At 43.2% G+C, this 23,536-nt stretch overlaps 1 protein-coding gene across 1 annotated transcript in view; it reads left to right on the forward strand.

The window, feature by feature from the left end:
* XPR1 (xenotropic and polytropic retrovirus receptor 1) overlaps positions 1-3,716 on the forward strand; it is a 125,119-nt gene extending 121,403 nt beyond the window's left edge. Inside the window, exon 15 of the mRNA XM_040407097.1 lies at positions 925-3,716. Coding sequence (XP_040263031.1) covers positions 925-985 — 61 coding nt within the window. The 3' untranslated portion in view covers positions 986-3,716. The remainder of the gene's footprint in view (positions 1-924) is intronic.
* The last annotated feature ends 19,820 nt before the right edge of the window (positions 3,717-23,536 follow it).

Raw genomic sequence — 23,536 nt, forward strand, 5'->3', positions numbered from 1 at the left:
GCTACCGTAGACTAATCAGTCTGTGACATCGCAGAACGCGAGACTCAAGTGTCACACTACACTTTGGTTATTGGTCACAATGGCATGGGATTTTAACACGTGTTACCTTTTGAAACCAAATTTATTTAAATGGCGTGTATTATCTTTTTTTTTTTTTACTTATTAAATTAAATGAGATACTGAAAGGGTCGTTGAGTTTAAAAAAACAAAACAGCGTTTGATATGTCATCTTTCCTGAGCTGCTGATAGTAGTATTTAGATATACGTTCTACAGAAGTCATGTACACCATTGGCTTCTATGGTAGAGTTTTTTTAGGCATGGTCTGTGAAAAAGTCATTGTGCAGTGATGATTAGTGCAATCAACTGCGACTGGTATAATCCTGTGCTATCTATATATAGGTGGAAGCCGTCACTGTGATGATAATGAGATAATTGCTGAAAAGTGACAGGGAGTTTATATATGGAGTATATTGAGTCATGGTGCCACTATAGAATTTCTTCTAGACTATAGAAAATAATTTACCATCATTGTTCAGCTTTTACAATGAAACATTAAGCTCCGTTCACGTCACGTTAGAGTCTTCCATCGGACGTATACGTCGGGAATGTTGTCTGACATCTTCCTCTGATGGAAGGCTCCAACGAATCCCACTGTGTATGCATACAGTCACATCCATTGCCCAAAGGGGGCCATAAGGACACATCAGGTGAATGGAGCCCTTTTAGTTATGGTTGAGGTATATTGCGTATATATATGCAAAAACAAAAGGCTCTAATGTGATGTGAACATAGCCTCATAAATAAGGCTCTGGGATCTAAGATTATAGTAAGATTAATTGGAGGAAAGAGATTACAAACGGGGGCAAATATGGGGGCACTTGGAGGAATGATATGATAACATCTTTTTCTGTTTTGTCTCCTAGGAGTAAGGGCCGAGATGCCAAGGTCCTGATTGATGACACCGATGATGAAGCCAACACATGAAGCAGTTACTGACTGCTTTCAAAGTCCACTCTCCAACCATCTCTTTCAGGCTTTCCATCCCCCTCCTGGCTTCTTTTTATCCTCTCTTACTTCACCCAACCATTACGGGGCTGGCCTCCTGCACGCCTGTTGAACCCACTAAAAGATTTTGGTCCCTCCGCAATTCAGAGATAACAAAAGAAGCCAAGGACAGACCTTTCTATACCCAAGTATTACCAAGCTGGAAAGGACTGTCGAATTGGTGGGTGGTCAAGACGCCACTGCACCAAATCTCCAAAATCTTTATTGCTTGCCTGACTTCAGAAGACTTGAAATAATGGTTTCTTTCGCTGTGGCCACCCGTGCTGGGATTGTTGTCATAGTCACAGACGATCACCTTTGTCTTACATCCTCCTCTCTTGTCCGTTCCTTCACTTCACTACTCATGTTTGTTTGCTATCATTGATATTTTGTGTTCCCACCCCCCCAGCAGTGCTGGAAGGGGTCCCAAAGATAAAGGGGCTGGGGGAGTGACAGGACTTAGAGTTATTAACTCTTCATTTAAGTTATCTTCAGTCCATTGTTTTAAACCAAAGTTTTGTTTTCATTGCTGTTCTTCGCGATTTCCATTTTACTGATCTTTTTTTTTTTTTTTTTTGCTGGACATGTTCAGATGCTCCATTCAATCCTAGTGGCGCGCTGCCACCTCCGTGTCCGACAGAAGCCAGTTTGGCCAAGGGGGCCTGTATTCCGCTCTTTGTAAGAGCCGAGCACTCCCCTTTTCATAACCTCAACAGCCTGCACTTAGGGAAGTGTGCCTGACCATTTTGCTGCTGAGTAAAGTAGAGCATTACAGGCCTCCAAGAGCAGAGTGGTATAAAGCTAAAACATTCTTCTATAATACTGCCAGACCAGTGACATGCAGGGGGTGCAAAGTATTCTATGTGACGTCTGTAAGTGCAGGCTCATACTGCTGTCAACTGTTTCATTGCTGCCTTCTGGGTTCTACCCACTTTTGCCAGCAGACCTCCCTACAAGGGCTGACAATAGGGAACCAGTCTTCAACCCCATCCCCTCCTTATCCAGCACTGCAGTGGATGCACAATGCAGTCATTTGGAAGGGGGCAGCAGAGTGTTAAAAAAATTAAAATAATAATGCATCAATTTTAGAAACAAGTGCTTGGCTTTGAAGAGTTCATTCACACCTTCTCCATGAGACAGGTCCTGAAGTACAACCATGCTGCCCCCCTCTCGTACCCATTTGCTTTCTCCAGTTAGTGCAAGGACAATCTTTTTGAACTAGACCTCTGCTTGGTGACAATTTTACCTCTACAAGAGTCTGCCTCTCTCAGCACTTCTGCCTCCTCTTCTTTAGCCTAAGGGAACACGTGGGGGGGAAGTAGTGCTAAGAGATAGTGAGGGTTGTGACCGCTGCTTTGTCTTGCTGTAGCTGTATATGTGCATTGCTGTTCAGCTTGGCTTCTCTCGTCCGTGCGCATGCTTCGTTTGTTCCTTCCAGGTTACGGAGGGAATAATTTGTGGTTTTTTAAATAAAAAATAAAAAGAGAGGAGCTCAGCCGCTGAGTATAGGGATAGGGCGCCGTTACTCTTAGCAGCCCTGCCTGTTTATGACTGCTCATGGTGGAAAGGACTGGGGGTATTATCCCACTGAAATCACTATTACCTACAGAAGTAATAGATTAGAATGTGTCAAGTATATAACATTACTTCCTACCCGGGACAATCTAACATTCACCTGTATTGAATGGCAACCACATGGTTTGTTGTTCTTATACAAGGATCTGGAGTCCTTCCATTACTGCCAGATAATATACCTTGTGTAATAACCTTGCCCTCGCGGGCTTTGTTGGTTACATTCCCTAAAATATAACTACTGTTTACTTAGAAAATACCGCTAGAAAAGGAGGAGTATCTGGATGGGATGGCCAAGTGCAAGATCGCCACCTTGCCGATGTACCATCGGGCTTGCACCGTCTGGTCCACGGTGGTGCTGTTGTGGATAAGCTTCACGATTTGCGACAGGACTGATCCATTCTGTTCTGTACACATCCGGAGAGGAGAGAATGGGCCGCCGCTCCTATCGTCATCGTAACAGGAGCCCCCTCCCTGACTCAGGCACAGGCCTAGCTCAAGCTTGGTAGCCGTGACGTAACCAATGTGTTCTTCTCGTGTAAGATGTGATGTACGTCCGTGCCGCAAGGGAAACCTGTCTGGAAGAGGAACGTGGAATGCCAGGGAATAAAGGGGAATTTAAAGCACACTCCGTCCCTCCCTGCTCCCCTCTCCAGCTCTCTGTCCCCACTGTGAAGCTCTCTCTTCCTGCTAGATGTCTCCAGTATCAGCACTGTGACTTGTTCTTTCTGGTGCATTCCTATGTTGTGTCCCTGCACCCCACATCTCCTTTGATCTTTTTTTTCTTTTTTTTTTCCACTTGTGTTTCTCTCCACCTTTCCATGCCATGTCTGCCCCTTTCCCCTCCTGTTCTCTCTGAAAATGAAGAACATGGGACAATCCTCGCTTGCTCTTCTCTGTGGCTGTGCTGATAGATTTTTGTTCCCTTCGATGGATATTAAGAGTACTTTTTTTTTTTTTTTTTTTTAATACTGTGGAGTACTTTCTGGTCAGTAGGAACATTTGGCACAAAGTGCTTCTGGTTTGTAGATTGTATAAAACAAATTTATGTGGCTTTATGTGTTTATTTTTTTCTTTTTTGGTAAAAGAAAAAAAAAAAGAAATGACTGTTGTCTGTTTGAATTTTGTGCTTCATGGACTTTGTTAAAAGTTGAAACTCCAGCGTCTCTTCACAAGGTGTTGTGGACTTTAAAGGCTAAATACACCTTTGGTGGCATTTTTTTCTTATTGTAATTTACTCATTTTGAGCTAAAATCATTTTTTTTATTGGTATTTATTAAAAATGTTGAGCCCCTTTCTCTGTACAGCCTTCTAGTAGCAGTATTTTTACTGTTTCTCGTCAGGCAGCTGAGCTGACAGGCTCCTTATCTCTGATCTCTGTCCTTAAACACCCATTATAGCTCTTATGTTATTGATAAGAATGTGGCTTAGGCTACTTTCACACTAGCGTTCGGGTGTCCGCTCGTGCGCACCGTTTGAAGGGGCTCACGAGCGGCCCCGAACGCATCCGTCTGGCCCCAATGTAAGTCAATGGGGACGGATCCGCTTGAAGATGACACAATATGGCTCAATCTTCAAGCGGATCTGTTCCCCATTGACTTTCAATGTAAAGTCTGAACGGATCCGCTCAGACAACTTTCACACTTAGAAAATTTTCTAAGTTTTAATGCAGACGCATCCGTTCTGAACGGATGTGAACGTCTGCATTATCGGAGCGGATCCGTCTGATGAAACATCAGACGGATCCGCTCCGAACGCTAGTGTGAAAGTAGCCTTAGATAAGTGTTTTTGAGCTCTAAGTAATTTAGAGAAAAGGGTTATTAGATCACCAGCACAAAGTGAAAGTGAAGGTACGATTCTCACAGCTAGGCAGAAGTTAACCCCTTATGACAGCTGCTGAATATTTTTAATAAAGACCAATTGAAATGTTTTTAAGCCCAAAATGAGTAAAATGCAATTATAAAAAATTGTCCCCCGAAGTTGTACATTGCCTTTAAATATACCCCTTACAAAACGTATCATAAAGTTGCACATACTATGAAAATCCTGTAATGTTTAGGTCCAGCAAGACCCATGACCTGACATTTCTGTTTCCTGCTAGAAGTTGAACTAAGAGTTTACAATGAAGGTCCAGGTGGGTGTTACCAGTTAGAGGGCGGTGTCCCTACACGCTGTGACACCGGCCGCACTGGTTGGGTAGTGTCAAACTTTGCAGCGAGACCTCCAACTGGTAACACTCATCAGGACCTTTGTTACCAACTGCTAGTAATTTGTTTATAACTTCTAGCACATGGATGTCAAACTCATGGCCCTCCAGTAGCAGGAATAATAAAGTAATGGCACACTAGGGTCATAAGAATGGATGCTCCAGAATAGTTATTACATGGGGAAGGAATGCAAGTAGTTCCTAAATCAGACATGTCCGGAGCGGTGACAGGTCCTCTTAAAAGTGTAACTGCAACTATAAATGGCTTTTCCTGAATCCGTAACGGAGCTCAATCATGATAAAGGGACACATCCATTCGAAAAGTTATTTTTTAAACTCTGTGTTCATAGAAAACAATTTTAAGCATTTTTGGCTGTTTTTCTTTATTTCAGCAGAGAGATAAAACTCCTATATAGATGGGTAAGCATTGTTAATTGCTGCTGTGAGGGAAGGTGTTATCTGCTAGTATATGAGTAGATATAGAAGTTAGGAGGAGAGCATGACAGCTCTATTCTTCTCTTGATAGGCCTAGATAAAGATGTCCACTGAAGAGCTCTGCACTTATCAGTGTGACGCTCTAATTGAGTCACTCATCCCCTTTCCTCTCTGGTCGCAGTCAATGGTCCGACTGAGAAAGTCAAGCAAGGCCATTTACGTGCTAGAAGTCCAAAGAAAGGAGGAAGTTAAAGGGAACCTGTCACGTTGAACATGGTGTCTAAGCTGAAGGCAGTATGTTATAGAGCAGGAGGAGCTGAGCCGATCGATATATAGCTTTATGGGGAAAAATTCTGTATAACTTGTAATTTATCCACACATTCCTGCTCATTCTGAGATTTGAAGTCCAGGAGGCGGTCCTATCAGTGATTGACAGCCTTCCCTCTATGACCGTGTATACAGAAAGAGCTGTCAATCACTGATAGGACCGTTTCCTGGACTTTAAAGCCCAGAATGAGCACGGATGTGTGTATATATTACAAGTTATACTGAATCTTTCCCATAAAACAATATATTATTCTGCTCAGCTCCTCCTGCTCTATAACATGCTCCAGTACAGAAAATAGAATACATGGAGTGACTGAAAAATGATGTTCAGAAAACCATCAAACTTTTGTTTAAAAAACAAAAGAAAAAACATGGAATATTCACATGTAGGTTGTTACATGTGATATGTCATGGATTTTGATAAAAAATGTTGATGGCAGTGTCTCTAAGTTTGGCTTATATGAGTGTTACATTTTGTCATTTGTCCTGTTTCTCTTTGCTTTTCCCAGCTGGATCTGGTTTCTATGATTCAGAACTGTGGAGAGAGGCCTCCTCCCTGTGAGCCGCCGTCTGCTCTGCTGGACTATTCTGTAATACCGGATGGCGCAGCGCTCCTTTTATTAGAATACCATGTCTTTGATTCCTCTTCTCTTGTAGGAACTAGACACTGAGGATGCACTCACAAGTTACATCGGTTGCATTTTTGCTACCATTTTTATGCAAAACTGGCCAAATCTCACCACTTTGTGAAAATTATGGCGGTGGGTTTACATGGGCCGAGGAGCAGCTAATTGTCGTGAAGGAAGCGTTCCTTCCCGACAGTCGGGTGCTCGTTCAGTGGGGGTGAAGCGTTGCATTTACATGCAGCGATCGCCTCCACAGTAATGAGAATGAGGGATCGCTATTGCTTTCGCTCGCCCTCATACGGCTTCACGGTTTCTGGGCAGCAGATCCTTGTTTAGTCAGAAATGATAATACGTGTGCCTGCACGAATGACACGATCACCCGATGAATGAGCGTGTTGCTTGTTCATCGGGTGATTGGCGGCCCATTTAGATGGGCAGATTTTTGAGAACGAGCGCTCTCAGGAACGTTTATTCCCGATAATCTGCCCGTATATCAGTTCGTGTAAATCCACCTTAACTTGTGCGTGTATTCTCAATGTCTAGTTCTGGTCAAAGAGTTGGACCCTGGTGAATATGTTGCTTGTCAAGGCCTCATGCACACAACTGTATTTTCATTCGAATGGGGCCGCAAAAGATGTGGAGAGCACACTCTGTGCTGTCCGCATCTGTAGGTCCGTTCTGTGGCCCCGTAAAAAAGATAGAACATGTCCTATCCTGTCTGTTTTGAAGGCAAGGATAGAAAATTTCTCCAGGTGTGTTAAAGAAATGTCTGCATTCAGTCACCTGGTATGTATGGTGTGCGGACCACAAAACAGAAGCAGTTGTGTGCATGAGGCCATATACAGCCTGAAAGTCCTCTCCTGCGTGGTGCATGGAGGTTGTAGAGCTCAGACCCAGCGGGAAGGGGGGGGTTGACACTTCTAAATGATCAGCAGTATGGTAAGTAATGGCACTGTGCGCTAGACATCGTTTCCAGGCAAATGTCTCCACAAGGAGGGGACCGCCAACTTTCCTCTGAGCTTTTTTTTTTTTTTTTTTTTTTTTTTTTACATTTAAGTATCGGAAAAAAGAGCCCTAGAACTTACTGGAAAATGACACAACCAGATTTAAAAAAAAAAATTAAAAAAAACGCATGAAGCAGGAGGCACATTGTACTTTCATCTACCTTTGTAAGGCCCCTTTCACACAGTGTTTCATCAGTGTGAGCCAAAACCCAGGTGCGGGTCAAAAACACAGAACAGGTCAGATCCTTCCATTATACCTTATCTCTGTGTAGCTTCCACTCCTAGTTCTGGCTCACAATCACTGGTGGAAAACACTGACGTGTGAAAGTGCTTTACACGGGCTGAGACTCTTAGAGATAACCGCTAACGACCATTTATAGGAACGCACTTTAGCGATTATCTGCAGGTGTAAATATACTGCCAATTACCTGTTGAACGAGCAAAGCTTTTGTTCATCGGGTAATTGGATCGCTTGTGCATACACAAAAATCATCATTTGCTGGCAGCAGATGCTGTGTACACTGCTGGCTTTAGCGATCATTCCTCCCCATACTCCTCCTTCCTGATAATCTGCTGTGCTGTTGTCTTGTGTAAAAGGAACTTAAAGTGTAACTGTCATGTTTTCATAAAAAAAAAAAAAAAAACAACAACATTTTTTAGCATATGTTACTGCTACTGTAGCATTAAAGGGGTTGTCCGGGGATTGGGGACATTGTTGTAAGGGTACAACAAGCACATAAATATTACATACATTCCTGTCCTACCTTTGCCAGAGTTTTCTGATGCCCTGTATTTATTTAATAAATTCTCCACCGGAAGTTCAGATTTTCAAAGATTCAGAAAGGAGGGAAATGTCAGCTAAACCACGCCCCTCTGTGACATCATTGGGCACAGAGGGCGTTAGTCTAGGAAGAAGGAGGCAGTATTTGGAGGAGGGAACTCGCCTCACTAAGGAACGCCCCCTCTGCCGATGATGTCACCGGCCATAGAGGAGTGTTATTAAGAGTAGAAGGAGGTTCTATTTAGCATAGTGCATGTCTCCCATGGTCATTTGCAATGAATGGGATGTGCTACAGTATGGGTGCTAACCAGGCCTCCCATGTCCCTACATGCCAGTCAGATCGCTCTCTGCCACTATTGTCTTTTATGCGATGCTAGCAGAGAGCAGATACATGGAAGCAGGGAGGGATCCAGTTTGTAGGCTTAGAAAAAGGTGGTTTTAGGGGAGGAATACTGATGAGGAGTATGAGTGGCAGGAGGCGGAATACTGATTAGGGGGAGTGGTAAGGCTTGTGAGGTCCAGCTGCAGAGTCACGCAGCCTTGTGGGACCCATAAGATATAGTCGTATAGTCTGGCCAGAAATGACATAGCACAGGAGCTGCTATGTAAACTATACTGACAGCAGTATTAGGGACTCATAGGAGCAAAGGGGATGGAAAAAAAATACACAGAGCATCAGAATGACTTTACTGCGTAATGTGAAGGTAATTATTATATTTTTTTTTTTATTACTTTGATCCCGGACAACCCCTTTAAGCATAAAGCTATCTTTAGTTTCTTCTTCCTTGAGCTTTTCCCTTAGTTACGGCTGTTTTGAACCCTACAATATGAGGATCTTTACACGATGGCTCCTCTGCCAGTTCTCTGAGGCCAAAACTGCCTTCCCTCACTTCACATACACACTTGCTGTAGCGAGCAGCTTCCTAACAGCCAATCAGATTGGATTACTGAGACACATCTCCTTACTCTGAAGCCAAATGCAGGCATATAGTGTAGAGGACACCTAACCCCTTCCCCCCCCCCCCCCCCCCCCCCCCCCCGCCCCTGGCATCTGTTTACACTAACTGGGAGACAGACAAGCTTTAGCAATGGTATTTTAAGGGACCAATGGAAAGGGACAGGGGATTAATGAAAGCTGTTATTATTAGGTAATTACAGATCTTTTGGCAATCATTGACAGACTAAGGGCTTGTTCACATGACCGTATGGCTTTTTCAGTGTTTTGCGGGCTGTTTTTAACGGATCCGTTTTTATCTTAGTAGTGTTTCCGACTCCATTCCATTTTTCTGTAGGCATATACAGTAATTACATCGAAAAAAATGGGCTGGGCATAAAATTTTCAATAGATGGTTCCGCAAAAACGGAACAGATACGGAATACATTCCGTATGTGTTCCGTTTTTTTTTGTGGACCCATTGACTTGAATGGAGCCACGGAATGTGATATGCGGGCAATAATAGGACTTGTTCTTTTTTTAAACTTAAATACGAAAAGGGAATGCATACATTCCGTTTTTTGTGGAACCATTGAAATGAATGGTTCCGTATACGGAGCGCAGAAAACGGCCCGTATACGGAGCACTAAATAAGTTCGTGTGAATGAGTCCTAACTCGGGTATTCATGCCTAGCTCTAATAAACTAGCAAATAAAATAATATGACAGTTGCACTTTAAGGCTACATTCACACGGCCGTATAGGTTTTGCGGTCTGCAAGATGCAGTGCATGTGCATCCCTCACTTTTTGCGGGCACCATTGTAACAACCTAAAATGAACAAGAATAGGACATGTTCTATATTTTGCAGCACAGGTGCAGACAGCAGCCCCCCATAGAAATGAAGTTACTGAAAATACGGTTGTGCGAATGTAGCCTAAGGCTGCGAAATTATTATTATTTTTTTTTTATTAATTATCAGAGCTGCAAATCGTTTTCCCTACCCGCAGCCATATTGTTACATGGTATAATTCTCCCATCTTGTAGATGTCTGAAGACATAGTGAAACATCTCCAGCTCTCTCACACGGATCTCAGAGTGTATTCTGCTTTGAAAACCATGGCAAATCATGCCACGTTCCACCTACTGTGGGCATGCGCACTGCTATTCATGTGGCCACACAGACCTTGTGAAGTAGGGCCATGTGTGGAAGAACAGAGAACGCTTGGAACCACAGCTGGTGTCCACACACAGATTATTAGCCCATTGAATGGGAATAAATAAATCCGCAGGTGCATCCACAGCATGCAAAATGGTTAGCCTCTGCTTTGGATTGTGTAATTTCGAAGTATGAACATACCTCAGAAGACCACATCCTTATCCAGACTAGATTTTCAATTCCATCATATACTGTGCATAATTGCCATCTTCTTGGAGAAGACCACATCCCTGGAAGACCACTTTCAATTCCATTTTGGCTGACTCTAAAGCCTCTTTCACATGAGCAAGTTTTTTGTCTGGGTGCGATGAGGGAAGCAAACGCATAGCACTCAAACTGAATCCTGACCCATTCATTTTAACCCCTTACGGACCCATGACGTAGCGGTACGTCATGGGTCCAATCTCTAAACATGGCGCCCACTCATAAGGCTGATCGCATACATCTTACCTTTCAGATGCCGTGGTCAAATGTGACCACGGCATCTGCGCAGACAACCGGAAGTCGCGTGCATCCGGTAACAGTGTTCCCCGGCTGAGATCAGGGAACCTGTTACCTCGATCTAATTGACTGAAGCCTCAAGCTGGCTTCAGAGTCAATTAGATGTATATATCAATACAGGCCACTAGGTGGCAGCCTTGTATTGATATAGTGCAAATGAAGTCTTCAATGATGGCTATTTAGCCATCACTGAATGCTATGGGCAATCGAATGATTGCCAGTTATTGTCACCCAAGGTGAGTTAAAAAAACAAAGTTTTTACAAATATAAAAAAAAACAAAGTTCAAATCACCCCCCTTTCCTTTAAAAAAAAAAAAAAATAACCAATAAAAACAATATAAACATCATGGGCATCGCCACATGCGAAAATGCCTGTACTATTAAAATATAACAATATTAATGGCATACAGCAAATGGCGTAGCGGGAAAAAAAAATAAAAGCCAATTTGCCATTTTTTGTCACTTCAACTAGCCAATAATTTTTTTTAATAAAAAGTGATCGAAAAGTCACACACTTAAAATTGGTATCACTGAAAAGAACAGATCATCCAGCAAAAAATGAGCCCTCAAACAGCCCCATACACATAGCTACAAAAAAGTTATAGAGGTCGGTCAGAATATGGTTATGGAAAAAAAAAATTCCCTCAAAGGTTTAAAAAAAAAAATGTCAGTATTAAAACGCAAGAAAAATGATACAAGTGTGGTATCGTTGGAACCGTACTGACCTGGAGAAGGAAGATAACTGGTCAATTTTACCGCATAGTGTACAGTGTAAAAAAATAAAATAAAAACCTTTATGAGAATTGAGTTTTTTCCCAATTCTACCCCATTTGGAATTTTTATACCGCTTCCTACTACATGGTATGAAACCGTAAATGGTGCCATTAGAAAGTACAACTTGTCCTGCAAAAAATAAGCCCTCATAAGGCTATGTGAATGGAAAAATAAAAAAGGACTATGGGAAGGCGGGGAGTTAAAAAACAAAAATGGAAAATCCCAGGGTCCTTAAGGGGTTAATGGATCTGTGTACATTGTTTTTCACGCATCATTTCTGCGTTCATGAAAAAAAAAAATCGCAGCAGGTTCTATATTGTGCGTTTTTTTTTTTATGCAGCTCTGGTTCCGTAGAAGTGAATGGGGCTTGAGTGAAAAACAGACGGCATCTGGATGCAATGCGTTTTTCACTGATGGTTGCTAGCAGACGTAGTTTGTAATTCTTAATTTTTTTTTCACGCGTGCGAAAAACGCATCAAAAACTGGTTGCACCCACGTGGAAAAAACACTGAACACAATCGCAGACAAAACTGACTGAACTTGCGTGCAAAACAGTAGTTATTTTTTTCCTGAACAGATCCTTACACAATCCGTATAGTCTGTGTGAAAGACGCCTTAGGGGGTCACTGTACAGTTGTTGAGGTTAATGCTAGCAGTTTCTATCTGTACGCAGTAAGCTCCTCCTAGAGGTAAGGCCAGAAATCGCCTATGTGAAGTCTAAGAATTGGAGAGAAAGACCTCTATGACATTTTTCAGCACAGAAAGTTGGATCTAAAAACAAGTAAGCAAACTGCACCCTAATGAAATTATGATGAAGTACCCTCAGGTGATGCTCATACCCTGCTGCCACTATGAAAAGCTTAGGCCCCTTGGACATGAACGTTGTGTGCCTGTGGACGCATTGCGGCGAGTCCGCAATACACGGGCACCGTCCCGTGTGCACACCGCATCATGGATCCGAACCCATTCACTTGAATGGGTCTGCAATCACGGAGATGCGGATCGGAAGCACTACGGAGTGCTTCCGTGGTGTTTTTGTTCATGTCTCCGCACCACAAAAAATATAGAACTTGTTCTATTTTTTTGCGGTGCGGACGGATCACGGACCCATTCAAGTTGAATGGGTCTCGATCCGTCACGGACGTTGCCAGTGCATTGGGGACTGCGGATTGCGGTCCCCAATGCACGGAGATGATGCACTACCTTTCTGTGCAAGAGGCCTTCGCATGAAGACCATGTACTGTCCAGAGACATGGGGGAATTAAGGAAGAGCTTTGTGGCAGGGTTGCCTTTATTAATGCTAAAACCAGGAAATGAACTCATTTTCTGACTTTAGGACAATCCGAAACTTATTAAGAGGTATGCGACTTAATAAATTTGGTGCATTTTACTCCAACATACTTTGCTTTAAGACTGACATGAAAAGTCAGTCTTAGTTCATTTCCATCATGGTGTGTACTAAGGATGAGCGAATCGATTTGTCTCAATAGCAACAGTTCTTCCCTTGTGCGGGGCTTTCCCTGTTGGTGAAGAAGCGCTTACTTGTCTCTTAAAGGGTTTCTACCACCAGAAATACCGCTATGTAGCTGACTGATATAGCGATGCGCTAATGTCCGCACTACATAACAGTATGTTTATTCCATTTCTCCCTGCAGCCGTTTTGGTAAAAAAAAAAAGCACTTTTATAATATGCTAATGAGCCTCTAGGTGCTATGTGGGCGTAAAATCAGCACCTAGAGGCTCCGTTTACTCACCCTTTATCCCGCCCAGGTCCCCTGTTCTGCCCGCCCCGCTCCTCTTGATTGATGGCACGGTCCACCGCATTGCTGCCGAAATCCTGCGCCGTTCACTTCTGTATTCGGCGCAGTGAGTGAAGGCCGCTCTCCTGATGCCGGCTTCCTCACTGTGACTTACTCGGCGCAGGCGCAGTGAGGAATTCGGCACCAGGAGCGCATCATTCACTCACTGCGCCTGAATACAGAAGTTAACGGCGCAGGATTTCCGCAGCGATGCGGCAGACCGTGCCATCAATCAAGAGGAGCGGGGCGGGCAGAACAGGGGACCTGGGCGGGATAATAGGTGAGTGGACGGAGCCTCTAGGTGCTGATTTTACGCCCACATAGCACCTAGAGGCTCATTAGCATATTATAAAAGTGCTTTTTTTTTACCAAAACGGCTGCAGGGAGAAAGGTAAAAAACATACTGTTATGTAGTGCGGACATTAGCGCATCGCTATATCAGTCAGCTACATAAAGGGTTTCTACCCCCAGAAATACTGTTAAGTGACAGGGTTGGACATCCTAGCGTACTCACATGATGATATCAGTACACTGCAATAGGCCCGCGATCAGATAGGAACGGACTGTCTCAAAAAATTGCTATTGTAGTCCGGGTCATCCCAGGAGATGCGGCCTACACGTGAAACATTTTTCCTGGGCTGATTATGGTCCCTTAAGGCTACCTGCACACATTGTGGTTTACTGCATTTTTTCCACGCAAATTTTCGTGAGCAAAAACCACCGCATAATACAGTACCAGCAATGAGATTAGACAAATCTGAGCACCTGCTGTGGGATTTGGAAATCTGCAGTATGTTAATTATTTGGGCGATTTTTGGTGCAGATTTCACCCTTTTCAAAGCAAGGCCTCGTGCACACGGCCGTTGTTTGGGTCCGCATCCGAGCCGCCATTTTTGCGGCTCGAATGCGGACCCAGTCACTTCAATGGGGCCGCAAAAGATGCGGACAGAACTCCGTGTGCTATCTGCATCCGTTGCTTCGTTCCGTGGCCCCACAAAAAAAAATATAACATGTCCTATTCTTGTCCGTTTTGCGGACAAGAATAGGCATTTCTACAATGGGCCGCCCGTTCTATTCCGCAAATTGCGGACGGCACACGGGTAGCTTCCGTTTTTTGCGGATCCGCGGTTTGCGGACTTCAAAAAACAGAACGGTCGTGTGCATGAGGCACAAGGGTGATATCTGCTGAAAATCTGTACAGAACATGCACAGAAATCTGCATGGATTTTGTGTTTTGAATCTCGCACCCGTGTGCAGGTAGCCTAAAAGCAGCTGGACCTGTGGCAATCTCGGAGACATGCACTACTTTGGTCCGTGATGTGGACCAAACACGCCCATTATAGTCTATGTGTCCATGAAAAAATACGGACACGACATGGATGGCATCTGTGTTTGGTCCATTTTTCACTGACCACTGATGCTTTGGAAATTAATTTTCATCTGACCAGTGGCCGTGAAATACAGATGATGCACGGACCAAACATGGATCCTCCACAGAAGAAACCTGGGCGCAATTTTTCATGGACACAGAAGGCCTAAAGCGTAAGATCTGTATAGAATCGAATAATACGTTTAGCATACAAATAAACGAGGTGCCAAGCACATAGATTTTGATTCATCCGCCAGGACAAGGTGACCTCAGTCTGGATGGGAACCTACTCTATTTCATCCCTATCTCTATGCCATATGGGCCTCTTGAGGAGAGCAGGACCCACGTGTATACTGTGTCTGCTATAATTGTTACCTCTCTGTGCCAGGAGGCCACAACTTGTTACCTCGCTCTACGCCAGCGGGCCTCCAATGAGGAGGGAGAGCAGACTCCGCTATATACAGTATATCACAGCATGTGGGGAGCATGGGTTAGTTGGGAGTACAACCAACATGGCGGCAGCCACACCTTCAAGCGTATATGGCACAGATACCTGCTGAGCACCTTGTGGTGTTTTGTATGGTAAATGTGGTATTCGTTCATATGCTTTACGTTTATAGAGTACTGTTTTATTCTGTTCCCCTTTTTTCAGTTGTGGCCATGGGAACCTGTGGATTTATCTTGCGGAATGTGCACATTTACTGCTTTTTGTTCTTTCTTTTTGCAAACAATTGGTTATAGGAAAGATTGGAATATAGAGCAGGGCGGTGAGGATTGTTAAATTCCCGGTAGTTCTCTGCTATCAGCAAGCTGCAGACCATCATTTATCACGGGCTATTGTGTGGCACTGGTTTATCCCTCGCAGAGCGGCGGCTGAAGTTTTAAATTCTCTGTGGCTCCTGTACGGTATATATATATATTTTTTTTTTTTCAGTGCTCCTGTTAGTATAGAAACTGCTGTTAATTCTTTACAAGAAGTCTATCAGCAGGTTTCACCCCACCTAATTGGTGACAGAGGTTGATAGATGAGGCGTAAAGCTGTTTAAACATACCTCGGTTGGTGCCCGTGCTTTCTGCATGACCAAGGAGGAGTTTTGATGCCTCCTCCTCTATCTAGGGGACTGGGGACATCCATGCATTACATGGACAGACCATTCATTTCTAGGAGCACTGGTGGTGGAACTGGCAGTTCAGGAAAACCTTCTAAAAAAAATAATATGGAAGTGAACAGCCCTATAAGAGCACTGATATACAGTATAGCGGTTTTATTATCTAAAAAAAAAAGAACAAACCATGGTCACTTAGGCTGTAGAGCAATTTAGTGAACACTGGAATCTGCCTTTCCTGCTTCATCTCCTTTTCTCCCAGGGATGATCTAGACATTGTTATAATCCTGCCCATTTCTTTTTATTGGGATTATGAAGTCAATCAATATTATTAAAAGCTGCATTAAGCTAGGAGCTGCAGAGCAGATGCCAAGATTGAGCCGTGCACTAGGGTGATGGCCACATCTGGGTCTGCCGCACATCCTGACAACATGATCCTGTTCACGACCTGTGGAGCTGCCGTGAAATGAACCGGAATGGTAGGCAGAAGGTAAGCTAGAAATGTAGTATGATTTGGGTTATGAACCTGGGAAATTAGTAACCACCAGGTTTTCTACATGTCTGTACACCCACACAGTGTCTTACGTTCTGGAAGTCTGGTGCTTTCTCAGACAACTGTATTTCATGCTCCATAACAAATACCCCTCCTTGTTTTTGAACCCTTTCAAGAAACCTGGACTGTGGTGGTGGTTGTCCTAATATATCACCCACTGACCCTATCTGGGTCATCTCTGTAGTTAAACTTTCTGGAGATGCATGGAAATGTAATGTAGCCTGTGTTCTTCTAACAAGTCTGTAGGGAAACTGTGGAATTTTTCCATTAGTCTTCAATGTGATCGTCAAAATCCTCCAGTGGCTGGGAGTGATTCTCTTAAAGGGAGTCTGTCAGCAGTTTTGACCCTGTATAATTTCTGAGGGAAAGCTGTAGAAACATACCTCGCCATGAAATAGAAATTTGAATCCAAGGTGCACCACAATTGCCCCAAAGGTTGTCCCTAATGCTGTAGTGTTCTTGGCCCTCTGTAGTACGCGCGGCTCGACAACCCCCTCCCCTCTGATAACTGTAGCGGTCTCATGGTTGGACTCTATAGCTGAAGGGAGTGTTTGTGGAGTGCTTACTGCACAAAGACGAGAGCACTAAAGACGTCCGCTTTGGTGAACGTCCATAAGGCCTCTTCAGTTGTAGGGACTGCCTTTGGGACCTCTGCAGGAGCAGTGAATTCTAGGGTGATGCTGCAGGATCAAAACTGCTGACAGACTCTGTTTAAAGATGACTGTGTAATGAAGTCAGGCGGCACAGCGTACTGGTTGAGGGGTGCTCGGTTTGTGTGGAGGTAATCCCAAAATCAGAAGAATGAAAGAAAACCGGCACTCCCAAAAATCTTTGCTGGTGATAGATTTATTAGATATAAATCTATCACCAGCAAAGATTTTTGGGAGTGCCGGTTTTCTTTCATTCTTCTGTTTAAAGTCTGTCCGCTCATTCTGACCTATTAAACTACTTCGAACTGACTGTAGGTGACATCATTATATTCTATCAGCACGTAGCATATACTCCCTCCATCCTCCTTTGCCACTGGTTCTGTGACCCGAAAAAAAAGTTTTATACAATGCGCAAATGAAGCACAAGTGCCCAATTAGAAGGTCCATAGCGCGACAAGTTCCCAGGCCCTCCTCTCCTAACTGAGCCCTGCTCCTGATTCAAATGTCCCAACATCACGTATTCAAGTTATGAAATCACCCACTTTGTACAGACGGCATACGTTACTGGGGGGCAGCGGCCCAACACAATGTATTACACATGCTCCACAGTGGATATAAAAAGTCTACACACCCCTGGTAAAATGCCAGATTTTTTGTTATGTAAAAAAAACGGACCAAGAAGAATAATCACCTATAATTTGCACAATTAAATTGAAAGACAAAATTAAATCTTTTAGGGTGGAAAAAATAAAGAACCAAAATAATGTGGTTGCATAAATATGCACACCGTTAAACTAACACTTTGTTGAAGTACTCTTTGAATTTATGACAGCTTTCAGTCTTTTTGGGTAAGAGTCTATCAGCATGGCACATATTGGGCCTTTCCAAAACTTTGATCTTCTTCTGGCGAAGTCATTCCTTTGTTGATGTGGAGGCATGCTATAGGATGGTGTCATGCTGAAAGGTGAAATTCATCTTCAGCTTTTTAACAGAGGCCTGATGGTTTCGTGCCAAAATTGACTGATATTTGGAACTGTTCAGAATTCCTTCCACCTTGACTAAAGCCCCAGTTCCAGCTACAGAAAAACATCAAAAAGCATCATGCTGCCTCCACCATGCTTCACTGTGGGTAGGGTGTCTCTTTGGTGATGCGCAGTGTTGGCTTTACACCAAACATACCTTTTGGAATTATGGTTTAACCTTGGTCTCATCAGATCATAACACGTTTTCCCACATCTTTAAACAGACTTGATATAGGTTTTGGCAAAACATAGCCGGGCTTAGATGTTTTTGTTTTGTAATAAAAAGCTTCCATCTTGACACCCTAACCCACAGCCCAGACATATGAAGAATACAGGAGATTGTTGTCACATGGAGAAAGCAACCAGTACTTGCCAGAAATTCTTTCAGCTCCTTTAATGTTGCTGTAGGCCTCTTAGAAGCCTCCTGGACCAAGTTTCTTCAGGTCTTCTAATCAATTTTTGAGGGATGTCCAGTTCTTGGTAATGTCGCTGTTGTGCTAAATTTTATCCACTTCTTGATGACCATCTTCACTGTGTTCCATGGTATAGCTAATGCCTTGGGATTTTTTTTTGTACCCTTCTGATACCTTTCAGCAATGAGATCCCTTTGATGTTTTGTAAGCTGTTTATGGACCATGGCTTCTGCTGTAAACTGCAAGTAAGAAAATGTCAGGAAAATCCTACTAGAAGAGCTGAACTTTATATAGGGTTAATCAGAATCACTTTAAATGATGGCAGCTGTGCACTGACTACTATTTAACATGAGTTTAAGGGCTCATCCAGATGGCCATAAATGTTCTGCAGTCCGCAAATTGCGGATCCGCGAAACACGGATACCGGCCGTGTGCGTTCTGAATTTTGCGGAACGCACAGGGCCAGCGTTATATATAGAAATGCTTATTCTTGTCCGCAATAGAATAGGACATGCTTTATATTATTTGTGGAGCCACTACGGATGCGGACAGTACACGGTGTGCTGTCCGCATCTTTTGCGGCCCTATTCAAATTAATGGGTCCGCAACTGTTCCGCATCACCAATTATAAGAGGGTGTTCACACTTATACAACCACATTATTTTAGTTTTGTTATTTTTATTTTCTCCCTCTAAAATGAGTTCTGTTTGTTTTTCAATGGAATCGTAGAGATTATAGGTCACACTGAAGGTGGAAATAAATATGAAATCATTTGTCTTGGGTCAGATTTTTTTTAAATGACAAAAACCTGGTATCAGATCGGACCCCCGCCGATCTGATCTTGATGACCTATCCTGAGGATAGGTCATCAATAAATATAACTTGGACAACCCCTTTAAGGAGGGTGAACTGGGCTCGGAGAGGAGGGCCTAGGCACTTACCGCGCTATAGCCTCCCAACTGGGCACTTCAGCTTCATTTGCATATTGGATCCAACTTGTTTTTCTGGAGTACGAAACCACCAGCAAGGAATAAAAAGAAAAGTCTTAATTGCAGAGAATGAGCTGATTTTTAACATGAAGTACTTGTTATCTTTTACAGTCTTCATATATGCCTTAAAATGAATGCACAGCAATAAAGAGACACCTACATCAAATTTTGTCACATGTTTATGGCTTATATGTGAATATGTAATTTAAAATTAAAATAAAACACGGGTGGATGGTTTTCTGGATACAGGATAGTTTTCGGACTGTAAGGGTATGTTCCCACAGTTTCTTGTGTGCTGGAATAAAAACAAAAAGTGGAATCCGCTTCAGGATTCCTTGTGGGGGTTTTTTGGAAGCGGTTTTCATTCCGAAGCTGTTTTTGGTGTGGTTTTTTTTCATCCTGTCCATTTTAATAGGAAGTTTGGATGTGGATTTTTTTTCCACACTGTGGTTTTTATAACCATAAGCAGAAAAACTTGCCTTGTAGATCAATGGAGATGATTAGCTAGTGTTTTCGGCGTGTTGCCGGGTTTGGAATCCGCACCAAAATCTACATTGAAAAAACTCAGGTATTAATGCACACCAGGTTTAAAGAACAGAAAATTAGAAAATAAATGTTTTCTACTTATTAAAGGTTTTTAATAACTGAAGACCTATCCTCTGGATAGGTCACCAGTATCTGATCAGTGGAGGTCCTTAAACAGCTGATTAGCAGTGGTCCTGGGTGTTGGACCCCCACCGATCAGATATTGATGACCAGAGGATAGATCATCAATTAAAAAAAAATCCTGGAAAACTTCTAAGGGCTGTTTCACACGAGCGGATGCCGTGCGTGACATCCGCTCCGTGAATGACAGCCAAGACCCGATGCAGACTGCAGAGGCACGGAGCATTAACATGATTGATAATGCTCCGTGCCTCTCTGTGATCTCTTTACTACGAAATCACAGTGACAACTTTATCTCACTGTGATTTCGTAGTAAAGAGATCACAGAGAGGCACGGAGCATTATCAATCATGTTAATGCTCCATGCTTCTGCAGTCTGCATCGAGTCTTGGCTGTCATTCACGGAGCGGATGTCACGCACGGCATCCGCTCGTGTGAAACAACCCTAAAACTTCTCTGGCAGTTTACTGAAGTGGAGGGGTCAGTGCCACTAACTTTAATAGTCTAGTGTAGAGGGGGTTAATAGTTTACAGTCTGCTCCTATTAACCCTAGTGTGTGATCTGTCAACAGCAATGGCACATGTGGTCACATGATAGAAGTAATGTGTCTCCTATTATGCGTGTCTCCTGTATTCCTCTGCTGTTTGTTTGTTTTTAAAGTATTTTTTACTCTCTCCATAGCCATGACATTATACAAATACACATGCACAGCTCTGAGGCATGCATAGTACAGATATAACCAGTATCGATCTGGGGTGCCTAGGGCCCACCAGTAAAATTTATTTTGGGGGCCCACCATATGGATAGATTCAAATATTACCTGCTCACACAGCAGCAAGATGCTACCAGATGACTGAATATGGAGGTCCCTGCAGCAACTTTGAGAAAGTACCCTATTTTTCGCCCCATAAGACGCACTTTTCCCCCCAAAAGTGCGGGGGGGGAATGGCAGTGCGTCTTATGGGCCGAATGCTGCCATTTTTACTATGCTAACAACACTGATACATCGCCAGCTGCGATGCTGCACAGCGCTGCAATGTATCAGCAGGGAGGGAGGAGGGTCTGGAGGCCGGCAACTGCTGTTGGAATCGCGGTAACTAACTAACGTTACTAAGAGGTTAAGGATGATTACAGTTTAGATATGAAGACTGCTGTAAACGGGCCCTGTATATTGGGGGAGACTGTTATGGGGGGGATCTGTGGATGACACATATATAGCAGTGTCATCCACAGATGCTCCTCCCCATAACAGTGTCATCCACAGATGCCCCTCCCCATAACAGTGCCATCCACAGATCCCCCTCCCCATAACAGTGCCATCCCCATCCACAGATCCCCCTCCCCATAACAGTGCCATCCCCATCCACAGATCCCCCTCCCCATAACAGTGCCATCCACAGATCCCCCATAACACTGTCATCCACAGATCCCCCATAATAGTGTCATCCACAGACCACCATTAGTTCAAAACCCACCAAAAGCAACCTTTTGGCTTAAAATATTTTTTTTCTTATTTTCCTCCTCAAAAACCTAGGTGCATCTTATAGGGTGAAAAATACGCTAGGTCCTGGGGAAAAGAGGACACTGGCAGCTTTCCTCTCTACCTAGAAGTCATCTCAGCTCTGATCGTGTCTATAATAATAAACTGGGAGTTTCTTTAATAACCTATTAAGTTTTTTATATGAACATAAGCTGGTTGAGGTGCTGTACACTGAATATATGTATGTAGTGCAGTAAGCCTACTGTGTTATGTGCCACTTGTGCAGGGGTGGAAGACTAGGGGCCCCCTGGGAGATTCGCCTGTACCCCGTGGGCCAGTCCGATCCTGGATATAACCCCAGCTCATTATACACACAGCACTGCTACATGTACTGTAGAAGATAAAAGACACACATAGAGCCACCAAAGCGCGATCAATATGTAAGGCTACTTTCACACTTGTGTTGTTGTTTTCTGGTATTGAGATCTGGCAGAGGATCTTAATACTGGAAAAGAAAATATTCAGCTTAGTCGTCATGCATTCTTCTTTTTCGTCAACATTCCGTTTTGTGACCGGACACAAAACCGCTGCAAGCGGTCATAAAAACGGGGAAAAGAATGGATCCGGCACTGAGAACAATGGTGACGAATCATTCACCCATTGACTTATTTGTTTTTTTTCCGTTTTGATTTCACACAACCGCATCCTAACGGAACGGATGCAAAATCAAAACGGATCTGTTTAATTTCAGTATTGAGATCTTCTGCCAGATCTCAGTACCGCAATTAACAACGCAAGTGTGAAAGCAGCCTAAATAGGAATCCTAGTGAACCCAAGTAGGGCGCTGACCTCGGCTCGTGCAATCACAGGCACATCACTGGAAAGGACCATGTAGTAAATTAGAGGAACACCACACAATGATAAATTAAAAGTAAAAAAAAGAAAAGGTAATAGGAGCGCTGCTGAAGAACATGCTACGTTTATTGAAGAGAAATAGCTACGCGTTTCGATCTGGACATCACATTTTTATCAGGCTGACACTAATGATATGATTACAGATGTATCAAGAAACAAGAGGAAGGTAGGTGGGGGAAAGAGTACAGCTTAAAACCATTAAAAAAAGAAAACAGTGGACATAAAATAGACCTAAAATACATTCATATAGCATACACATATGTGTATGCTATAAATATGTACTTTATGTCCACAGTTTTAGTTTTTTATGGTTTTTAGCTGTCCCCTTTCCCCCTTGGGGTCAGAGGTGACTTCCTGTTATTTGCTGATATATCTGTTATGTCATTTGGGAAGTATTGAACTGACAATGATGTGACGTCCACATCGAAACGTAACAAGTAAATGAAAGCGTGTAATAACTAGCTCCAAAACAGAAGTCAAGCTAACCAGCTGACTGGTGACATCATCACTTTTTAAAGTAGTATGGTAGGTCAAAAACTCCACTCCTGTGCGTTTTGGAAGGGAAGGGCCGCCTTCCTTCATCAGGCATCGAATAAAAGGCAAACTATTTTTCCTAGCGGTTTTAGTCTTGCAAGGTTGTGGCCAGATCTCCGCTTGTCCCCATTATAGTTGATGGGGTCTGTCGGTCGGCCAGCCGGCCTTCATACAGCTTCCGGAAGTGCTGGAACCAGACATCTCCAGCATGCTGTGTCGGCATATTAAGTGCTAGTGTGAAACTAGCCTAACGCTTTTAATTATAGAGGTTGGATTTACAGAGATTGTGAAATGTGTCGAGTAAATTTATCTTAAAGAGGTTCTCTAGGAATTAAGAAAATGAAAATATGTAAATATTACTTTATTATAAATATATTCCCAAATACCTTTCATTCGTTATAATGGCTTGTTTTGTCTAGGGAGCAATCATTAGGAGAAATAAAATGGCCGCCGTCCTATTAGTCCACACAAACCCTGTCCTAATCACACAGCAGGACAAGTTACTTCAGAGCACTGAGCTAACGAGCTGCATCATTCTCCTCTCCGTCTGGTTGACAGGGGTTATGGTCCTGAATACAGTTTAACAAGATCTTCCTCTGAATCTCTGTAGGAACAGAG

Source organism: Bufo bufo, chromosome 9, assembly GCF_905171765.1.
Source record: "Bufo bufo chromosome 9, aBufBuf1.1, whole genome shotgun sequence".
Lineage (NCBI taxonomy): Eukaryota > Metazoa > Chordata > Amphibia > Anura > Bufonidae > Bufo > Bufo bufo.